The sequence below is a fragment of the Myodes glareolus genome, chromosome 19 (assembly GCF_982192425.1).
Source record: "Myodes glareolus chromosome 19, mMyoGla1.1, whole genome shotgun sequence".
NCBI lineage: Eukaryota > Metazoa > Chordata > Mammalia > Rodentia > Cricetidae > Myodes > Myodes glareolus.
The window spans coordinates 37,350,279-37,370,720 of NC_142044.1; the positions used below are offsets into that span (position 1 = coordinate 37,350,279).

The window sequence follows — 20,442 nt, forward strand, 5'->3', positions numbered from 1 at the left end:
AAAGCAGGCTGAGCAGTCAGGGGAAGCAAGCCAGTAAACAGCACCCCTCCCCGGGCATCCGCATCAGCTCCCGATTCCAAAATCCTGCCCTGTTTGAGTCTCTGTCCTTACTTCCTTCAGTGATGAACAGCAATGTGGAAGTGTGAGCCAAATAAACCCTTTCCTCCCCAGCTTGCTTTTTGGTCATGGCATTTCATCATGGCAATAGAAACCCGAAATGAGACAGGACCCAAGCCTTCCATAATGCAACTTTGTCTGAAGTGGCCTCAAATTCTAGGAGGAAGACCTTCTTGAGTGTACTCTGTAGGCAAGAGAGTGAAGTCAGGAGGCACAGCCCTGGTTGGAGGCTTAATCCCCACTATACAGTTCCGGTTGAAGATTACCTGAACTGGGCATCTTTCTGAACCTGTCACCTAGCTGTAAGGTTGGACCAAACTGAATGTGGCCTTAAGATGTCCCCAACACTCAAGTCCTCAAGTTACATTGACTCAGAGCCCAGTCGAAGAACAGGCTTTCCCAAACCAGCAGCTAGGCTTTTAGTGCGTAGTATCAGGGACACCACCCCAGGCCACACCAGTCAAGCTCAGGACCCACTCCCACTGTGAGGACCATCCAGTTTTGAATCATTATTTCTGCCTTTAGCTGCTAGATTTAACTCACCCAAGGATTTTCCTTTTAGAAGTAGGCAAAACCTGCTGCAAGGAATAACCATTCTTACACAGCAATTCATTTAAAAGAATATGGCTTGCAGCAGCATGCAGAGCCCACCAGGCCAAGAGCTGAGGCTGCTTCCAGCCAGGGATGGGCCCCGGCCAAGTACTCACTGCTGTACAGAGAAGAAGTCAGCATGGTCTAGTTGGACACCCAAGTCAAGGGGAGGGAAAGGAAGTTACCAGTGCCCATGGCTGTTCCCAGAAGGAGAGAGCAGGAGCTGGGGCCTGCCTCCTGGCCCACACCCCAAGGCCATCTTCAGACAGCTTGACTCCTTGTTTCTCTTCCTAAAATGTACTTTGGGGATTTTGAGCCACGATACACAGTAGCCAGTGTCTGAAAGGTAAAACTCTGAGTCCTTAGAGTCCCAGCTGAATCTGAGGCAGCCAGCAGAGGGAGTGGTGCACACCGCACACCGGAGCACAGAAGTCTCTGCCCCGGCTGGGGACATCAGAGACCAAACTGCACATCTCTGCCTCATTCCGGGCCCTAGTCTGAGGGCCCTGCATGATGTCCTCAAAACCCACTGAGGCCCCTTGGAAGCCCAAGGTTGCAAGGTGGGGGTCACCTTCATGAGGGAGAGACAAGCCCCTGCTGCTGAGCACTCTGAGCACTCTGTGAGATGACCTTCCTGACCTCAGGAGTCATCGGCTATATCCTGGCTCCCAGTCTGAGGCCTGAGCAGGCCTTGCCTTCTCTCCCACTTCTCACAGAGGATCCCAAAGGAGGGACAAGGATAATCCAGCAAGATGACTTTCTCCCCAGTCCAGCAGGGCCTGCCTTCCCCAAGGTAACCAGAGCTACCAACAGCAGGGGGCTTGAGGAGGAGGTGCTGGGTCCCAATAGGACCCCTTCACTCCCTCTAGTGGGACTGTGACCCAAAGCACCTTACCTGAAACTTCATCGTCATATCTGACAGAGTCCTTGTAAGAAGCCCCCACAGCTCGGCCTCCTGCCTACTGCAAGATGGCACACACGAGGCCCTGTGTGCCTGTGGCTGACTGCTTTGACTTCCCCAACAGCTGTTGCCCAGTCCCCACAGCCCACAGCCTCGTGTGCATGAGGTACCCCCACCATAGAGTCCTGGCCCAGCTTTGTTACCTGTCCCCCCCACAGCCACGCTTGCCTTCCTGGACCTGTGGGCCAGGCCACTTCTTTACAGGCTTCCGCTGTCCCCGCCTTGGGGGACAAGTGTGTGGTACAGGCATGGGAGGAAAATGCTGTCTGCAGACCTGAGACAGTGGGGGGAGACAGGGCACAGCCCAGGAATGTAATGCCATGTATGAAGTCACACAACAGAACTCCCCGCCTTCCTCTTAAGCAGGAAGCAGCTTCATTATCCACTTCCTCCTTTCCCAGTTTGGGGCGTGAAGAGCGTCTCTGTTGTTGCTCTTCACTTTTAGGATCTGACCACTCAGGGGAGGCAGATGGATGCCTGACCTGATGCCATAAACGACACATAGTGTCCCTTGCCTGTATAGATTCCAAGGGGAATGCCAGTAGCCTACACAGCAGTGCGGGACATTAGAGCTGGGCCTTGACTGGCCTCCTCAGAGAAGCAGGGACTGAGCTCTCTGCTGGGAGAGCAGCAGCTGTGTATTCAGCCTCGGGAGTCATGTGGAGGCCGGAAGACCAAGGAGATGTGAGGCCTCAGCATCTTCTGCTGTCCCCTAGAGGGCCCAAGGAAAGAGGACTCTCCAGGTTGATATGTGTGGCTGAGGGGACTCAGGAGCCAGAGAAGGGACATAGCATCCCCCTGGGATGTGGGACAGCTGGGAGGAAGTGATCCATGAAGGCTCTTCTGAGGCTATGATGGGTCTCCCACGTGAGCCCATAGAAAAGAAGAGGTGAGCCCATGACCCACCCACCATGGCTGCCTCTGAGTGCAAGTTTTCAAGAAGAACAAACCAGTATCTGCCTAGCCCAGGAGAGCCTACGTATCATCTCATTCCCCCACCTAACCCCAGGGGGAGAGGATCTGGCCTTTGCTTCCAGGAGCCCTCGTCAGAAGAAGGAGAGGGTCAGCTTTGGAGACTGGGTGATAAGCATGTGGGCCAGCATGTCTACGGACCATGTCTACCCCAAAGCCTGGTCTCAACCCAGATGGTGGATGCGTAGTCCAAACTCTGCCTCTACCTACTGTTGCCGCTCCAATGTGCCAGTCTCCTGAGTGTGCCCCTAATTCTCTCAATAGAATCCTTGTGGGTGGCATGGCTCTAAATTTGGTACCACGGTGTCCCCAGAGGCCAGGATGCTGCCACACATACCTCCAAAGACAGTAGATTGCAGCCCTCAGTAGTGTGCCTGCCTGTCCAGCCTTATCAGCTACCTGATGGCCTCACTAGAGGGAGCATGAGTAGCCAGGAATTCCCTGTCTGCAGCCAGCACCCAAGTCTGAGTCCAAGACTGCTGTTGCCAAAAAGAGCAAAGTGGGGAGGGGCCCAGAGTCAGGAGCATCCTCAGAGTCCAAGGAGTCAGACAGCAAAGGCAAAACCAGAACTCCCAGGCAGAAAGGTCTGCAAGTCAGAAGTCAAGTGACTGACTGGCTGCTTTCCAGGGTCCCCAGCTAAGTAAGAAGCCTCTGCTAGAAGGGAGATAGAACCCTGGAACAAAGGCCCTGGACTCAGACTCCAAGATGGCTCTGGGCATCTCAGGACCACTAGACTGGGATCTTGAGCTCTTGGGGGACATGTCCTCACACTGGAGGAGGTATGAGCTCCCTTGGGTCTGCTCAAGAGGCCATGCAGTGCAGGGTGGGTGGGTGGGGGATAGAGAGGGAGTGAGCATCCACGTATACTGAACACAGTGATTGCCACCCACTCTGGGATCAGAGCTGAGGGGAGCAGGTTTCCGCCGTCAAGGTATCAGGCGAACAATCTCATCTCTACCCAAGGGTCATCAACCCTGGCTTAGCTGGACCAGACTCAAGCAGTCTTTCCTGTAGGGCTGGGAACGGTATGTGCTGGGTCTAGGAGGGGTGTATATAGTGCTGGGAACAGTGTGCACCTCCCACTATTGGTGCTGTCAAGGGAAGTCAGAGTGGCCACACCACCACACCCCTCTCCACATTTCCTAGACGTAGCTGTCACTCCTCTGAAATTCTCACTAACCCAGGCCTGGGTGTGTGTGGCCCCAGAAGAGGAGGAACTAGGCTCACAGGGAGACAGCTTGACAGATCCAAGACCCATGGGAGGAGGGCGTAGTTGCAAGCCTACTTCTCCTTACAGGGTCCTGGAAGGCCCAGGCCCTCACTAGGTCAGAGGGCCCCTGGAGGAAGCAGCTGGCGCCTGGAGGTAAGCACATGGCCTGCAGAGGGTGGGGTCAGAAGGAAGACCAAGGGAGATGATGATCCCAGCTTGTGGAAAGACTATGCGTGTGAGGTTTAGAAACAGGTGCAGGGATAGAGGTGTAGGTCAACAGGAGGCTGGGCCAGTTTGCAAATGCTGGAAAGGGAGACAGTTCAAGAGAAGGCAACGAGGCACAGCAGTCATGACTGAGTCCACAGAGAGGAGTCTTCCAGTCCAGAAGGGACCACCTATGCCATGTACTGGCCTTTACTTTTGTGAATCCTGGCCCCTAATGGTCATCTCACCCAAGGAGAAAGTTGAGATTAGACAATTTTATGGGACTGGGAGCTGAGACTCAAATATTTTCTCCGAATGACTCCCGAAGATTGACCATTTCTCCCATGCCCTATGGATGATCCAGGAACCTGAGACTTATACAAGTTCAGGAGCTGGCCCAAGCCACAGGTCAGGCAAACTTCCCAGGGCTTGGCATAGACTCAGACTCAGTCCAGCACCCATTACCTCCCTACATACCTCAGGTGAGGGAGTGTGACTCCAGTACCCAGCTCTCCTATCTGCAAACTCCCCTGGAGCTTGGGGATCTGCTGCACCCCAGGGAGAGACCTGAAGCCACTAAGGGCTCACACAGAATATGCTGGAGGAGACAGCAGCTGGAGCTAATGGCTTTTCCAGGCAGAAGCCAGGCCAGGTAGACTGTAGCCAGTCCCAGAAGGCTCTCTGCTTCAAAGTCAACAACTACCTAGGTCCAGAGGCCCAGGGACAACACCTACCTTCTGTAGCCTCATCAATGGATGCGGTATCCCTGGGGGCAGGGGGTAGAGGCTGCAATATCAGAGGACAGACATCCAGCAAAGTGATATGAAGCAGTACGGAGGCTTCAGGGAGGTAACTCATGAAGAGATTGAAGGGGAAGAGAGTTACTGAGGGAACAGCCTATCTAAAGAAGAGGCAGTCAGAGCAGTGAGAGACAAGGCCAGCAGGATCAAGGACAGGAAGTGGGAGGAGGAGTGGTTGCCAGAGCTGCAGCCGGACAGACCACGCTCTCATCTGGATACTCCGACGTGGGATTCCACTGGTGGAAGGTTCCTGGTCTGCAACCCTCAGATAGAGTCCTAAGCCCCTGTAGCTATGCAGCCAGGGTCCCCATAGGTTTGTGGCAGGTGCTTGTCGCATCAACTCACAGCAAGCCTGACAGTGCTGAGGCTGGGAGGCTCAGGAGCCAGGACAGGACCAGGTGGTTCCTGCAGCCAGCTCTCACCTTTTGCAGTCCCCGCCAGGCAATAGGAACAGCTCAGGTGGCACAGGAGACCCAAGGCCAATATAATAACTTCCCTTTCCTGTCTATCCCCGGAGGTCCTTGAGGGAAGTGATGTTCCTGGCCTGGTGCCGCCTGCAGCTGACGACCAATGTGAGACCCATTGTTTGAGGTCAGAGCTGGTGGGGGCCATGGGAAGCCCCCAGTAATGCCCTATGTCCCACTTAATGCAGACCCAGAACCCTGAGTGAGGACAGTGCCAGTGGACAGAACGGCCTGCGCCAGAATGAAGGCACTCAGGGTTGTCCTCCTGGTCTTGCTGATAAGTGGACAGTCAGGTGCGGATCACCTCAAGAAGGGGTGGCCCAGTCCTGACCCGTGAGTGCCTCCAGGAACCCCTTATCCTAGGAACAAGAAATAGGCTTGGGGAGGAAGATGGAAGACCTGGGTTCCTTTCTCCTGCCAGTCGCAGGCTTGGCTGCTTCAGCACTGCAGGGGTGGGGTTGGGAGAATTCTGCCTCCTTGTCGAAAATGGAAGGAGCACAGAAAAGATGGCATGTTAGGATCGGGACTTAGTGCTCAACCCCAAGTGTGTCCACTGCATCTGGACAGCCAAGGCTCACGGCTGTCCCTGTACCAGCAGGGAGCAGGTGGGCACAAGAAGAAGATGGCGATGCGGACTCGGGCTCAGAGAGCTATGGCTACGATGACGACTATGAAGAGGAGGAAGAAGAGGAGACCAACATGATCCCGGGAAGCAGGGACAGAGGTACCCCACCCCTGCTGAGAGCCCAGCTTCCTGCTCTGCACAGAGTATTCTTCCAACACTTACCTCCTGTCCCGGGGGCAAAGCAGAGCAAGCCACTGGCGTCCGAGCAGGGAGCCCAGTGTGCCCACACACCCGCTCTCTCCTGAGCAGCAGTTTTCTCCACCCGGAGCTGACACTCACCTTTGCCCCTCTCAGTCAGCACCCCCCTCCCTGCCCTGCCTGCTTCCTTAGCCCAGGGCTTTACCTCATCAGACTCCCATGTTCTGCCCTTCTTCTTTAGAGCTCGAGGCACGGGCTCCTTCGGGAGGGCTAATGGGTGACTGGTGGTGGGGGCAGGTACTTGGGGGTAGCCCCAGGGTCCCACTCTCAACCTGAGCTGCCATGTTGTCCACAGAACCCCTGCAGTGCTACTTCTGCCAGTCGCTACATAGTGGAGAGAGCTGCAACCAGACACTGAGCTGCGACCACAGCCACACCTTCTGCACCACTTTAGTCTCCCATGGCAACAGTGGTGAGCATTTGGAGAGGCACATCCCGCGGGGGGGGTACGGGGGTCAGAGAAGGAGCCCACACTGACACCCATGCTCTGCCCTTACCACCTATTCTCTACAGCCCTAGGCAACGGTCTCCTGACCACCTATTCCATGTGGTGCACCGATGCCTGCAGACCCTTCACCAAGACGGTGTCAGGCACCCAGGTGATCCAGACCTGTTGCCAGTCCAAACTGTGCAATATTCCACCCTGGCAGAGCCCCCAAGTCCAGGGCTCTCCGGGTAGCCAGGCAGGCAGCCCCATGGATGATGGAATCAGAAATCCTCAAGGTGACAGGGTTGCCCCTCCCCCGGTTGTCAAGGTTCCCCCTCCTCAGAGTGGTGGGGCTAGCTCGACCAAGGGTGGCAGGGACGATCAGCCCCGGGGCAGTGGGGCAGGATGCCCTCCTGGCTGGCCCAAATTTGGTAATACAGTCCTCCTGCTCAGCCTTCTCACTAGCCTACGGGCATGAGGAGCTGAAGACTACCCTCCTCCTACCAGGATACCCTGACTCCTCCCTCGCAACCAGCTTCAGAGAATAAAATTAAATTTCTTTGGCAATCCAGCAAGTTGTAACCGCTCTCAGTTTCATCCTCAGGCCTCCTTGCCTTCTTCTCTCCTCTGCCCCTGGACAACAGTGTGGGTAATATGACAGCCGGAGGTCCAGGCCTGTGCTCTGGGGACGGTCAGGAGCCCCCACCTGCCCAGCCACACAGAGATAATAACAAGCCCGGAAGGCTCTTTCTCTTCCTGAATGTGCCAGCCTGGAATTCTTCCCCAGAGCTACCACCTACATAAACCTGGCCCTCTCATAGGCACGGGGTGAGCCTCCAGAGACCTGAAGGGAGCGGGTCTTGAAGGGGAAAGTTGCAGGACTGAGATAGAGTGACTAGAGCCAAGAAAGGGAGGAGGCAGGAAGCCGGGAGGAAGGCCCGGCTGCTGAATAGGGGATTTCCCAACTGCAACCTGGCTGAGAAATCCATCCTCGGATGGATTCCAGGCCCTCTCTTCTAGCCCAGGTCTCTGGGAGCCCAAGATGGGCAGCAGGTCTGGGAACAAAAAGACCCATGGGCTCCAGAGGCAGAGAAATAGATAGCACATCCATCCCTGCCTGGGTGGACAGGTACCTTTCTGTCTGGGGAGAGGCACATAGCTGTTGACAGATGGCAGGTGAGCATCTCCTTGATAGGGAACCTGGCTGCTTGGCTGGTGGACAATCCTTGACTGAGTATGGTCGCTATCAGCTGAGCAGTTAGCTTCCTTAACAGTACCAAGCTATTCATCCTCCAGGAGTTGGTGTCAGGGCAGATGCCTGGGATAAGAGAGAGAAGGCTAAGCCTGGGCCACTGCTGGCTTGGGCCTCAGTCTTTCTACTTGGGCAGCAAAGAGTGAGGCTTAAGGGACTCCTGTAGTTCGATGTTGCAGGAATTAGAAGTCTAGAGTTCTTTCCTAAGGGCCATGTTTATTCATTGGTACGCAGTAAGAAACCTCTACTGGCCTTCAGTGGTAACACACACCTTTGATCCCAGAACTAGGAAGACAGAGGTAGGCAGATCTCTGTGAGTTTGAGGCCAACCTGGTCTCCAGAGCAAACTCCAGGACAGGCTCCAACGCTATACGGAGAAACCCCATTTCACAAAAATGAAAGAAAGAAAGAAAGAAAGGAAGGAAGGAAGGAAGGAAGGAAGGAAGGAAGGAAGGAAGAAAGGAAGGAAGAAAGAAAGAAAGGAAAATAGAGAGAGACAGGGAGGGATGGAGAGAGGGAGGGAAGGAAAGAGGGAGGGATGGAGAGAGGGAGGGAAGGAGAAAGGGAGAGAAAAAGGAAAGAAAAAAGAAAGAGAGAGAGAGAGAGAAAGAAAATAAAGAGAGAAACCTCCACTATCCACCATCTCTCCATTTCCTTATTGATCAGACATCAGAGCCTAGCTGGGCCGTCCAAGGACAGAGATCTTGGGTGGAAGCAGCACCTCTTTCTCTCTCCCCTTCCTCCTTCCTGCCAACTCAGCAGTCATTTCTATCATGAGGAAGCACCATGAGGAAGGGCAGGGCAACATGGAAGACAGTTCTGGAACAATAAACAGAAGTCATTACCCTGACTTTGCACCTCAAGGCACGGCACCTACCTCAAGATACCCTTTTCTAGAAGGGAAGTAAGCTCCCTTGTTGAAGCTAACTGTCTTGGTCTGCTCTTGCTGCCATTTTCACACACATCCCTACACATAGGCTTCATCACCCACACAGACACAGCCTTGACTGCTTCACAGCTGAGGAGTCAGCCTGCCTGAGTTCAAATCTTCAATCCACCCTACCAGCTCTACAACCTCTGGGACCCACAGGCGACTCATCCCCTCTGTAAAGTGGGACCTCAGTGTAGACTCGCTGAGGTACCCCAAACCTGACTATCCATAGCGCACTTAGGACTCAGGCCCCATCAGCTCCATCAGGCCAACCAGGGCATGGTGTAGGAGGTCCTTCTGTCTTTGTGTTGCTGTCATTGGTTAATAAAGAAACTGCTTTGGGTCTGTTGATAGGGCAGAACTTAGGTAGGTGGGGAAAACTAAATGGCATGCTGGGAGAAAGGAGGCAGAGTCAGGGGGAGACGCTATGGAGCAGCTGCCAGTATCAGACATGCTGGAACTTTAGCTGGTAAGCCACTGCCATGTGGTGATACACAGATTAATAGAAATGGGTTAAATTAAGATGCAAAAGTCAGCCAATAAGAAGTTAGCGCTAATGGGCCAAGCAGTGTTTTAATTAATACAGTTTTCTGTGTGGTTATTTCAGGGTTAAGCTAGCCAGGCAGCCAGGATGAACAAGCGGGCCCTTCCTGTTACAAGGACATGTGTTTATTGCAAATGTTTTAACACTGCCAGCCCCGTCTCTCCAGGCCAAAACAACCCTCATTAACCACTCCCAATTTAGAAACACTGGAAAAACTTCAGTCTGAAGTCACTGCTGTAGGGCCTCCCCTGCCTTGGGCTCCAGCCTCACTATCAGCTTCCAGGGTCCCCTGGGTCCTCTCCCTCCTGGGGAAGCAGGAAATACAGCTGAGTTCAAGCTGGGGACTATGCAGGCAGTACTAAGCACATCTAGTGGCTTCCGAAAGGAGCAAGGAACAACTTGGGACAGAGAAGCCTTTCTTCCAGCACCCATCCCTACCTATCACAGCCCTCCTGCTGTACCACACACACACACACACACACACACACACAGCATTGTCATGAGCCGCTGGAGCTCTAAGGCAGAGGGGTGGTGCTGGTGAAGATGGGTGTACTCAGGACCTTCATGACAAAGAAGACTAGACACTCAGACTAGGGAATCTGGCTCAAGGTCACATGGTGGTGGCTGCAGAACCAAGACCCATTCCCAGGGATTTTTGCCATCTGAAGGATGTCACAAGCTGTCAAGTGAGGTGAAGTCAACAAAAGGCTGCTTGCTGCCGAAGAGGCTAAAGGAGCCAAACTGTGCTGAAACCTGCTGACTTCCCACAGAAACCATGTGGGTCAGAGGTGCCAATCAAAGCCAAGACATCCTAGACCCTGTCCAGAGCCCAGTGCAGGACTTCATCCCAACAAAGAACAACAGGATGTGAAGGAAGGGCCATGCCTAATCCTCCGGCCAGATGGGGAAGTGAGGAGGGGAGAGGGGTTTCTGGGTCCTAATAAGGTTCCCATCTGGGCCAGTTTCCTAAGGCTGCTGCAGAAGGTCACAGACTCAGTAACTTCCCCACAAATCCAAGCTTATGCTGCAGAACTGGAGGAGGGTGTGGCCTAGACTAGCAGTACTTCTGCTAGTACTCCTGCATGCTGGTCTCCAAAGCATGGCTTAGATCCTACATGTCCGCCAGAGGCTGGTGTTGAAGGCTTGGGCATGAACACATGGTAAGGGGTGTAACTTTGAAAGGGAGAGTGTGTGTTGTAGGAGCCCGCTTGTTTGTTTTTGGCTGTCCAGACTCAAAATAACCACTCGAAAAGTATATTATTTAAATCACTGATGGGCCAATCACTTAAGCATATTGTTAGCTAGTTCTTATATTTTTGGTTAACCCACTTTTATTATCTGTGTACTGCCACGTGGCTGTGGCTTACTGGGTAAGTTCTGTCTGGCATCTGTCTCCAGACGGGGCTACATGGCTTCTCCTTGACTCTACCTACTCTCTCTCTCTCTCTCTCTCTCTCTCTCTCTCTCTCTCTCTCTCTCTATATATATATATATATATATATATATATATATATATATATATATATATATCTTTTAGCCTGGCTATATTCTGGTAAGCCATTGGCTGAAAGCAGCTTCTTTATTTATTAACCAATAAAATCAACACATATACAAAATAACTGGGGATGGAGTGGGCTTTTAAAACCTCAAAGTTGGCCCCCAGTAGCACACCTCTTCCAGGAAGGCCACACCTCCTAATCCTTCCTAAAGAGTTCCACCAACTGGGGACCAAGTCTTCAAATATATGAGCCTATGGGGACCATTCTGCTTTTTAACAATCTCCCCTGTGGTTCCCTGGCCTGTCAACCATGACACACACACACAGAATAACAACAGGGTCAAAGGGCATCTAATGCACATACACAGTCTCAGCCTGTGGAATTCCCCTCTGTATGCTATGAATATGTTTTATATTGATGAATAAAAAAAAAGCTGTTTGAGCCTATGGCAGGGCAGAATTCCAAGCAGAGATAGAGGAGGAAAGAAGGCAGAGTCAGATGTCAAGTAGCTGCCAAAGGAGCCAGATGCCAGAACTTTATCAGTAGGCCACAGCCTTGTAGTAATACACAGATTTCTAGAAATGGGTTACTTTAAGATGTAAGAGCAAGCTAGAAATATGCATGAACCATTGGCCCAACAGTGTTGGAATTAACATACTTTCTGTGTGATTATTCAGGTCTGGGAAGCTAGGAAACCAACGCACAGTCTCTGTTTATAGTCACAGGCATAGTAGTAAATAAAGATCCCAAGACTGGAGGGAGGAGCTGAGTGCAGACAGACTGAAGATGGTACACAAGACAGCAACAATAAGCAGGACTCAATCCAGACCCACTTAGGGATGGTTCCTCCCACTTGGGAAGGACTCCATACCAACTGTGAGGGGTGGGACCAAGGTTGCCCTGGTAAATGAACAGGCATCCTGGAGTTAAAAGATTTCTTCTTTAGTGTACTCAGCTTTTTTTAAAATTTATTTTTATTGATTATTTGGGAATCTCACATCACACACCCCAATCATGTTCACCTCTCTCCCTCATGACCCCTCTTCCCCACCACCAAAAGAAAGAACAAGTCCATTTTGTGTTATCCACATAATCCCTGGAGCATGGTCAAATTCCTAGTGGTCATCCCAAGGAAAGACGAGTCTTCTCTGCCTGCATCCAAGCCAAAAGCCATCAGTTGAGTAAAACCATGCAGAGGTTAGAATGGGGTGGGACTAGCTCTCTCTCATGTCCACACTACTACCAGAATCCCAGTGCTATGGACTGGAGAGGGGCGGGACCAGCTCTCCCGCACCCACAAACATCAGCATGGCTTCAGGCATCAGCCCCGACCACACTGAACATCTGTATGGGCTTCAGTGGTAACCCTGGCCACAGACATCAACACAGCTCTTGGCTCCATCAAGGCAACTGACCCACTCCTGTCCCTCAGCTACTGCACAGACCAGGAGCCTCAACACAACTTCAGGCCCACATGCCACTCACGTCAGAATGCCGCTCCCTGAGGCAGCAGACCCTGAGGACATCACCGAGCATTGGGCAGCAAGCAGCACAGACGACATATGTCCACATGGATCTCAGGCTTCAATGCAGTCTGGAGCAGCAGCATGCACCACTGACACCAACAGGGCCTCCTGTGGTATCTCAGGCCACAGTGGTCCTTCGAGGAGTTCAGTCCAGAAAGTGAACCTTTCCCCATCTCAAGACTCTGTTGTTGCCCACAGCCAGGGGGATGCTGTTGCCTTTGGGGGCTGGGGCTGCATCTGCATAAACTCTAGGCTGTTATATACCATCCCACCAACCCTGCTGGGCCATGACATGTCGTCGATCTCAGCCTCTTTCTCATCTGTCGCGGCCACCATGTCTCCAGTTCTGCCTCTCACCATAACACACGTTCCGCTCTGTTTTTCTGTCTTTCCCACAACGCCATCATACATTTGTCTTTGTAGTGGCCCACCCAGCACTTGCTCGGGTGGCTTCCGAAGATCAGCCCTGCCTCAAACTCCCAGAGATCACTCCATCTCCTATGCCTCCTGAGTGCTGGCATTAGATTAAAAGTGTGCACCACCATGCCTGGCTGTGCCCAGCTTTTTTTTTTTTTTAAATCTCTTAATTCTGTGGGAAACATAAAGAAAATGCACTATCTTTTCTAGAAAAGGGTTGTTAAATAAGACAAAATTCCATTTTAAAAAGTTATGAAGAAGCCACTTAGCAGAAATTCAAATCCCCCCGGGGTCAGCATTTCTTCAATCAAATATGTGTCCAGGTTTGTGCCCTCTTTTCAAAATTTACACTTTGCTAATCAACTGCACTGGTCTAAGTCAGCCAATAGCATAAGAGTTCAAGGCCAGCCTCTGACCACTCAGAGTGAAACACCAGACCACTTTGCACGAGAGAAAAAAATCCCAGAGGGCCTCTGCTGGGTGTGCCTTTCTGCTGCATTTGACATGAACACATACCCCTCTGCAGAAGTAAAACATTCTTAATTTAATTATATGTATAGGGGTGTCTTGTCTACATATGTATCTATGCATCCCATGAGTGTCTGGTGCCCTAAGAGGTCAGAAGTTATAGGCGGGGAGTAACAGGAGGTTGAGAGCCATGGTGTGGTGCTGGGAATCAAACCTAGGTCTTCTGGAAAAGCTGCTCTTTATGGCTGAGCCATCTTTCCAGGCCCCAGAAGTAAAACTTTTTGCCTATGTGATCATTTTCTTGGGACTCCAGACTCATTTTTATCAAGTTTCAGGTTTCCTTCCCAGTGATGTCTTTGCCTGTGTGAGCAAATTAGCAAGCGGTCTTCGAGTTGTCCAACTGTCCTTGCCTCTGCTCCTGCATACCCCTTAGCCTGAAAGGCCAGGGCTCAGACACATCTCCAGAGGACCCTGAAATAAACCATGTAGCTCTCTCAGCAAAACTGGAGTCCCCGTTCCCTCAGAGCAATGTCTCAGACTCAGCCCTTGGGCACCATGCTCAGCTCTTTGTAGCACCAAGCCAGGATGCCCCTCCTGCAACCCTCCCTCAGACCGCTCTCTCTTCTCTCCCAGATTCTAAGCTTCTCCGCCTGGCTGACAGCCATAGCTTTAGGGTGAAGAGAACTCTACCCCAGGTAAAGGGAACTGACGACAGCTGGCTCCTGAACTGCCTAAGAAGCAGAACATCTGCCAGATGCCATCCCATTCTGAGTCCACCTTGGGCTCTTCCTGGGTGTTGGGCTCCCGGGAAGACTCGGAGCCCTCAGCAAAGATGATGCGCTCTACCTAGCTGAGGTCTCAGCTCACTTAGCTCAAGCCCAGAACATCGATTTGCTTGCAGATGCCAGGAACAGAAAACCAACTGCAATTTAAAAAAAAAAATGGATGCTTTCACTAGTTGGTCGCAGTGGGTTTTGTTCATTCTCCCAATTTGGGCGGTTTGAGATGGGCAACATAGGGAGACTTCATCTCAAATGAAAAAAACAATAAATAAGCAAAGGGGAAGCTGTGCTTCCAAACAAGCATTCTGGGCATCCACAAGCTGACACTATGGCCTAACAACCCCAGGGTACATTTGTCAGTCTGGGTATGCCTGGGTCCTGATCTCTTCTCATTCAGTTGTGTTGGATCAGGGCCAACTCTAATGACCAGGTCTTATCTTAATGGTCTCTATAAAGACCCTTTCTCCAAACACAGCCACACTATGGGATGGGATGGAGACAGGTGGGAGTTCAGTGTGACTTTCAAGGATGCCATTCAGAACATGACAGAACTCTCAGTATTTGGTCAGAGGCCTACCTGGTTTGCCAGCAACAGGGAGACAGAAGTATTGTCACATAGAAGAACTGGGAAGTCCTAAGTATTGAGGATGTAAACCACACTCAGCCATTACACACGTGCTCAAACACATGCACACATGTCTAGCTGGGTGATCATAGAGATGGTTGGTGGTCTGGCAGTCTCGAACCTCAACAGACTGCTCCAGATGCACAACCCCAGGCTGGAAATGGGTACACCCTTGGCCTAAGGGGTCGGGTGGGCTGCTGTGGGCTGTCTTGAGTTGGCTCCATTCTTGCATGACCCACCCGAGCTCATTCCTGGTACCTAGGCTGAGAGATGCATGCAGCAGAACTCAGTCAGCTGCGGATGTTGTAACCAAGAAGAAGGGAAAGAAAAAAACAAAACAAAACAAAACAACAACAACAACAAAAACCCAAAGAAACAAAAAGGAAGGCATTAGTTCGCTGGCCAATAGTATCCAGGAGAAGCAAGCCCAAGGTAGCGAAACAGCCTATGGGTTTGTCTTGAGAAGGTCCCAGAGCCCAAGACCCTTAGGTCCTTATTTGTGTGGGTCCATGGTGACCTGCCACCTGGAGCAAGGTGGAGGATGCCCTTGGTGTAGGCCCAGGCCTAGATTGGCCCAATATTACAGAATCTCCTTGGGGTTCACTGGCAGATTCAGAGAGTCTCCCCTCCATACAGACCCTGAGAACATCCACCTAGATTGTGTTCTGTGTGTTTGGACCCTGTCTTATGACTCTCCACATAAAAAAAAAAAAAACAAACAAACAAACAAAAAAAAACTGTTCGCTCCAAATAGGGAGGGAGCCAACAGACCAAATAAAGGTCCCACCGAGTTTAGCTTGGCAACATTTATAAATGAGTCTGTTGGGTTGCACCAGGGACATGAGTGACTCACAGGCAGCTGCGCCACTACAAAGCCTAATTTTCTTAACCTCTTCTATACATTAGCATTTCTAAGATGTCCTGTGGCTTGGGTGGGAGGAACAGCAGCTGGACTCTCTCTGGACAGGAATTTTGTGACACCCACCCCCACCCCCCACCCCCCCCACCCCCCACCCCCCCCACCCCCCCCCCCCCCACCCCCCACCCCCCCCCCCCCCCCCCCCCGCAGCCTAAGAGGACATGGTAATAGTCTAGTATTGTAGACTAAAACATCACAGCCAAAACCAGCCAGGCGAGGAAAGGGTTTTCTCAGCTTACATGAAGGGAAGTCATGGCATGAACTCAAGACAGGAACCAGGAGCCAGAAGTTTAGGACAAGAGGAAATGTTATTTACTGGCTTGCTCCCTGCAGTTCTCTCAGCCTGCTTTTATTTATTTTTTAATAACTTTTTTTTCATTTATTTTACATACTGACCGCAGTTTCCCCTTCCTCCTTTTCGTCCTGGTCATCAACCTCCAAATTCCTACCATTCACCCCACCCTCACTCCTACTTCCCATCTACCCTCCTCTCCTTTCACTCCTCCTCTGTCTCCATTCAGAAAAGGGCAGGTCTCCCATGGGATTGAACAAAGCATGGGACATCAAGTTGAGCAGAACCAAGTTCCTCCTCTTGCCCAAGACGGGGTAAGGTAATCTAGCATGGGGAACAGGTTCCCAAAAGCCAGCTAAGCACCAGGGACAGTTCCTGATCTCATTGCTAGGAGCCTTACAAAGACCAACTGTCACACACAGGCAGAGGTCCTAGGTGTGTCCCGTGGAGGCTCCCTAACTGTTGGTCCAGAGTCCATGAGCTCCCATGTGCTCAGGTCAGCTATCTCTGTGGGTTCCCCCATCATGGCCTTGATCCCCCTAACTCATACAATTCTTCCTTCCTATCTTCAGCAAGACTCCCGGAGCTCAGCCCAGTGCATTGCTGTGCATGGATCTCTGCATCTGCTTCCTTCAGTTATGGAACAGAGTATCTCTGATAACAATTAGGGTAGTCACCAATCTGATTGCAGTAGATGGCCAGTTCAACACCCTCTCCACTATTGCTAGGAGTCTTAGATGGTGTTATCCTGTGGATTCCTGATGGTTTCCCTGGCACCAAGTTTCTCCCAACCCCAAAATGTTTCCACCCCATCAAGACATCTCTTTTGTTACTCTTCCCCTCCGTACCACCTCCAACTCACCTCCCACACCCAACCTGTCCAACCCACTCCCTCAAGTTCCCATCCCTGATTTCTCCCCCTCCCCAGCCCCAGTTTCTCCTTCCCAGGGAAATCTATGCATCCCTTGTTACCTAGCTTTTCTGAGACTATGGATTGTAGGTTACTCTTGATATCCACTTATGAGTGTGTACATACCATGTTTGTCTTTCTAGGTCTGGGTTACCAAACTCAATGTTTTTTTTTTAGTTTTGTCCATTTGCCTACCAATTTCATTAAGTCATTGTTTTTTACAGTTGAATAATACTCCATTGCATAAATGTACCACATTTTCCTTATCCATTCTTCAGTTGAGGGACATCTAGGTTGTTTCCAGGTTCTGGCTATTATGAAAAATGCTGCTATGAACATAGTTGAGCAAGTGTCCTTGTGGTATGATTGAACATCCTTTGGGCATATATATATATATATATATATATATACATACATACATACATATATCCAAGATTGGTATAGCTGGGTCTTCAGCTATTGATGATTGATTGATTCCCGGTTTTCTGAGAAACCAGCATATTGATTTCCAAAGAGCTCAGTCTGCTTTTTTATACAACTCAGGACCACTTGCCCAAGGGTGACACTGCCCACCATAACCTGGGCCCTCCCACATCATCAGCAATCAAGACAATGCCCCATAGACTCCTCTATAGATCGATCTAATATAGACACTTTCTCAGCTGAGTTTCTCTCTTGTTGAATGACTCTGATTTGACAAAAACAAAAGCTGACACAAACAAAAACAAAAAGTTGACACAAACCAACCAGCACATTTGATTTTGGCCCGAGATCCCCTGTAGGTCACTGCAGGTGTTCTACCGTGATGGTAAAGGTCACAGAAGTTCAAAAGAAATGGCTGTGCTCCCTCCTTCCTCCAGCTCTTACAGCGTGTCTCTGACCTCTTCCACCGTGCTCTCTGAAACTCAGGAGGAGAGGAATTGTATATTCTCTTCTACTCTGGCTGGGCACTGCATACCTCAGCACTTCTGTATGTAACAGCAACAGGCCCTCTGTCTTAGCGTTCCCATCTCTTTGAAGAGATACACATCATGGCAACTCTTATAAAAGAAAATATTTAACTGGAGCTTGTTTGCAGTCCATTGTCATCATGGTGGGAAGTGTGGCGGCACACAGGCAGACATGGTGCTGGGGAGACAGCTGAGAGTTCTAAATATAGGCAGGCAGCAGGAAGAGACAGCGAACCGCTAGGCTTGGCTTGAGCTTCTGAAACCTCCAAGTCCATCCTCCAGGGCCACATCTACTCCAACAAGCAAGACCACACCTCCTAATAGGGTATCGCCCTATGGGCCAATGGGGGCCATTTTTATTGAAACCACTACAGCCTCATTCCTAGAATAAGGATGGACTAATCCAAGCCAGTGAGCAAGGTCTCATAGACAAGTTAGGCGTAGCCAGTGTCTTAGTTTCTTTTCCTGTTGCTGCAATAAAATACCCTAAAGCAAGCAACTTAGGGAGGAAAGGTTCTTTTTGGCTCAAACTCCAAGGTACAGATCATCATGGCAGGGAAGTCAGAACAGAAGGAACTTGAGGCAATGGGTCACACTCACATCCTCACTCAAGAGGCAGAGAGCAGTGAATCTGATCTGGAGCTCAGTTCACTCTCTCCATTCTCCATCCTGTCCGGGGGATCGTGTCACCCACAGTCAGGCTGTAATCAACCGATGTAATCAAAGTAATCTCCCCCATGGATGCAGCCAAAAGACTGTCATCCAGGTAATGCCAGTTTGTCATGTGGACAGTTGACAGTAGTCATCACGGTGGCATGGCTCTCTAATCCCAACTAAATCTGAAGGCTGGAGCAGGAAGATAAATTCAGGGCCGGCCTGGGTAACTTGGCAAGACCTGCCTCAAAATTAATAACTAGAAAGAAGACTGAGGAGATGGCTCAGTCGATGGCTCAGTTGACAAAATGCTGTCCATGCGTCCTTGAAGCCAAGTTCCAATCCCCAGAGTCACACAGAAAGCTGGGCCTGGCAGTAGAGGCCTATAATCCCAGCTCTGGGTGGGGCGGGGCGGGGTGCGGGGGGGCTAACACAGGAGGCTCTCTGAGGCTTATCTGGCAGCTAGCCTTGCCGAATTAGTAAGCTCCATGCTCAATAGAAGACCATAGCTCAAGAAATGTCGGGTCTGAGAAAACGCCGAAGGAAGATCCAGCCTCAAACAGTAGGTAAGAGCAAAGACATTTACTAAACATTCCAGCAGGCAAGCAGGGCCGTTCACCTGTACAAAATGGTGGCAACCCTGAGAGGAGCGTGCAGGCTCCCATTTGAGCACAATTAGGGGAATTTCATGAGCAGTTAGGTCATCTCAAGCATAATTGGTTAAGCAAGCAACAGTTATACTAGTGTATTTTAAGGTTTTGTCTTTGGACATCCTTGGCTACGTTTCAAGGGGGTTGCAGGAACTGTCCTTCAGACATTGTGGGGCTGACTCAGCCCTTGTTCCTGTTTTCTCCCTTGTCTCTGAATGTAATTTGTTGATAAATGGCCTTTTGTTGGGAGAGACATCTGTTTCCCCTTCTTAGAGAATGAAAACCTTTTAGTTATAAAAGCGGGAAAGTTTAAACCACTCAGAAATAAGTAAAGCTGGGCCTCATAGCGCACAACTTTAATCCCAGCCCTCAGGAGGCAGAGGCAGGCAGATCTCTGAGTTCCAGGCCAGGCTGGTCTACAGAGTAAGTTCCATCACAGCCAGGGCTATGCAGAGAAACCCTGTCTCAAATAAAATAAAAATAAAGTAGTAGTGTGGATGGGAGTTCTGAGATGACTCAACAGTTAAGAGCATTTTTCTACTCTTGCAGAAAACCTATATTTGGTTCCTAGGACCCACATAGCAGATCACAACCCTCTGTAGCTCCAGTTCCAGGAGATCCAACAGTCTCTTCCTACCGCTGAGGGCACTATGCGCATTTGTGGTACACAGACATATATGTAGGCAAAATACCCACACATAAAATAAAAATAGATAAATCTTTCTAAGAATAAATAAGGTGGAAAGTAGTAGAGGGGGGCACCTGGCATTAGCCTCTGGTCTTCATACTCATGGGCATGTGCACATGCACGCATTCTCGCCCCCGCCCCCCACATACACACATAGTAGAAAGACCTGAGCATATGTCTCAGTGACTGAGTTCTTACCCAGCATATATAACATCCTAGATCTAATCCCCAGTTGTCGTTGTTTTTAAGTTATAGACATCCAAATGACCCATGTCCTTTTTTTCAATGCCCATGTTATTTACTAGAATATATCACCATACTTCAAAGGGTTCCAAAAAATCAGTCCAATTTGTGGGAACAAGGAAAATACAGTCCAGGGCATGCATGCTTGACTTGAGAGGGCCAGCTGTCCACAAAGCCGATCACTTATGGGTCTCTGCAGTAACCTCCACATCTGAAAGAAGCTTTTCCACGGGACAGTCTGATAGCAGCTGTTGTCTATGGTGTAAGCACAGTGTCTAGAAGGCAATTTGATGGACACATCACATCCATCTGACCAGCAAGAGCCTTCATGCTGGGGCCTATGGCATCACTAGCCACAGGCTTTTGTCCTGGCTTACAGTACCAAACATACTGTGGACTGGAACTTCATTTCAACCCGAAACCAGTTGTTTGCACCTCTAACAGTCCTGCCTCATTGTATCAGTGAGCACATCTGCCTGGGATGCGGAGATTGCAGCAGGTTGTGTCTGAAACCATGCAGGAC

At 50.6% G+C, this 20,442-nt stretch overlaps 2 protein-coding genes across 3 annotated transcripts in view; one reads left to right on the forward strand and one right to left on the reverse strand.

Moving 5' to 3' along the window:
* The window catches only part of Ly6h (lymphocyte antigen 6 family member H), a 51,190-nt gene that overhangs the window by 22,376 nt on the left and 8,372 nt on the right, over positions 1-20,442 (reverse strand). The window lies entirely within an intron of this gene.
* Gpihbp1 (glycosylphosphatidylinositol anchored high density lipoprotein binding protein 1) lies at positions 5,508-7,140 on the forward strand. 2 transcript variants are annotated; one of them, XM_048454438.3, is made up of 4 exons: positions 5,508-5,612; positions 5,915-6,043; positions 6,438-6,554; positions 6,656-7,140. In XM_048454438.3, exons 1-4 carry the CDS (start codon positions 5,561-5,563, stop codon positions 7,045-7,047), a joined length of 690 nt encoding a protein of 229 aa, XP_048310395.1. In that variant the 5' UTR covers positions 5,508-5,560; the 3' UTR covers positions 7,048-7,140. The 2 variants fall into 2 exon arrangements, with proteins under 2 accessions (XP_048310395.1, XP_048310397.1); XM_048454440.3 differs by having other exon boundaries at positions 5,918-6,043.

Excerpts from the sequence above, each read along its gene's own strand:
- Gpihbp1 (XM_048454438.3), top strand. The coding sequence starts at position 5,561 with ATGAAGGCACTCAGGGTTGTCCTCCTGGTCTTGCTGATAAGTGGACAG. Across the intron at positions 5,613-5,914 it reads GCTGATAAGTGGACAGTCAG|CAGGGAGCAGGTGGGCACAA; the intron begins GTGCGGATCACC and ends TCCCTGTACCAG. Across the intron at positions 6,555-6,655 it reads AGTCTCCCATGGCAACAGTG|CCCTAGGCAACGGTCTCCTG; the intron begins GTGAGCATTTGG and ends TATTCTCTACAG.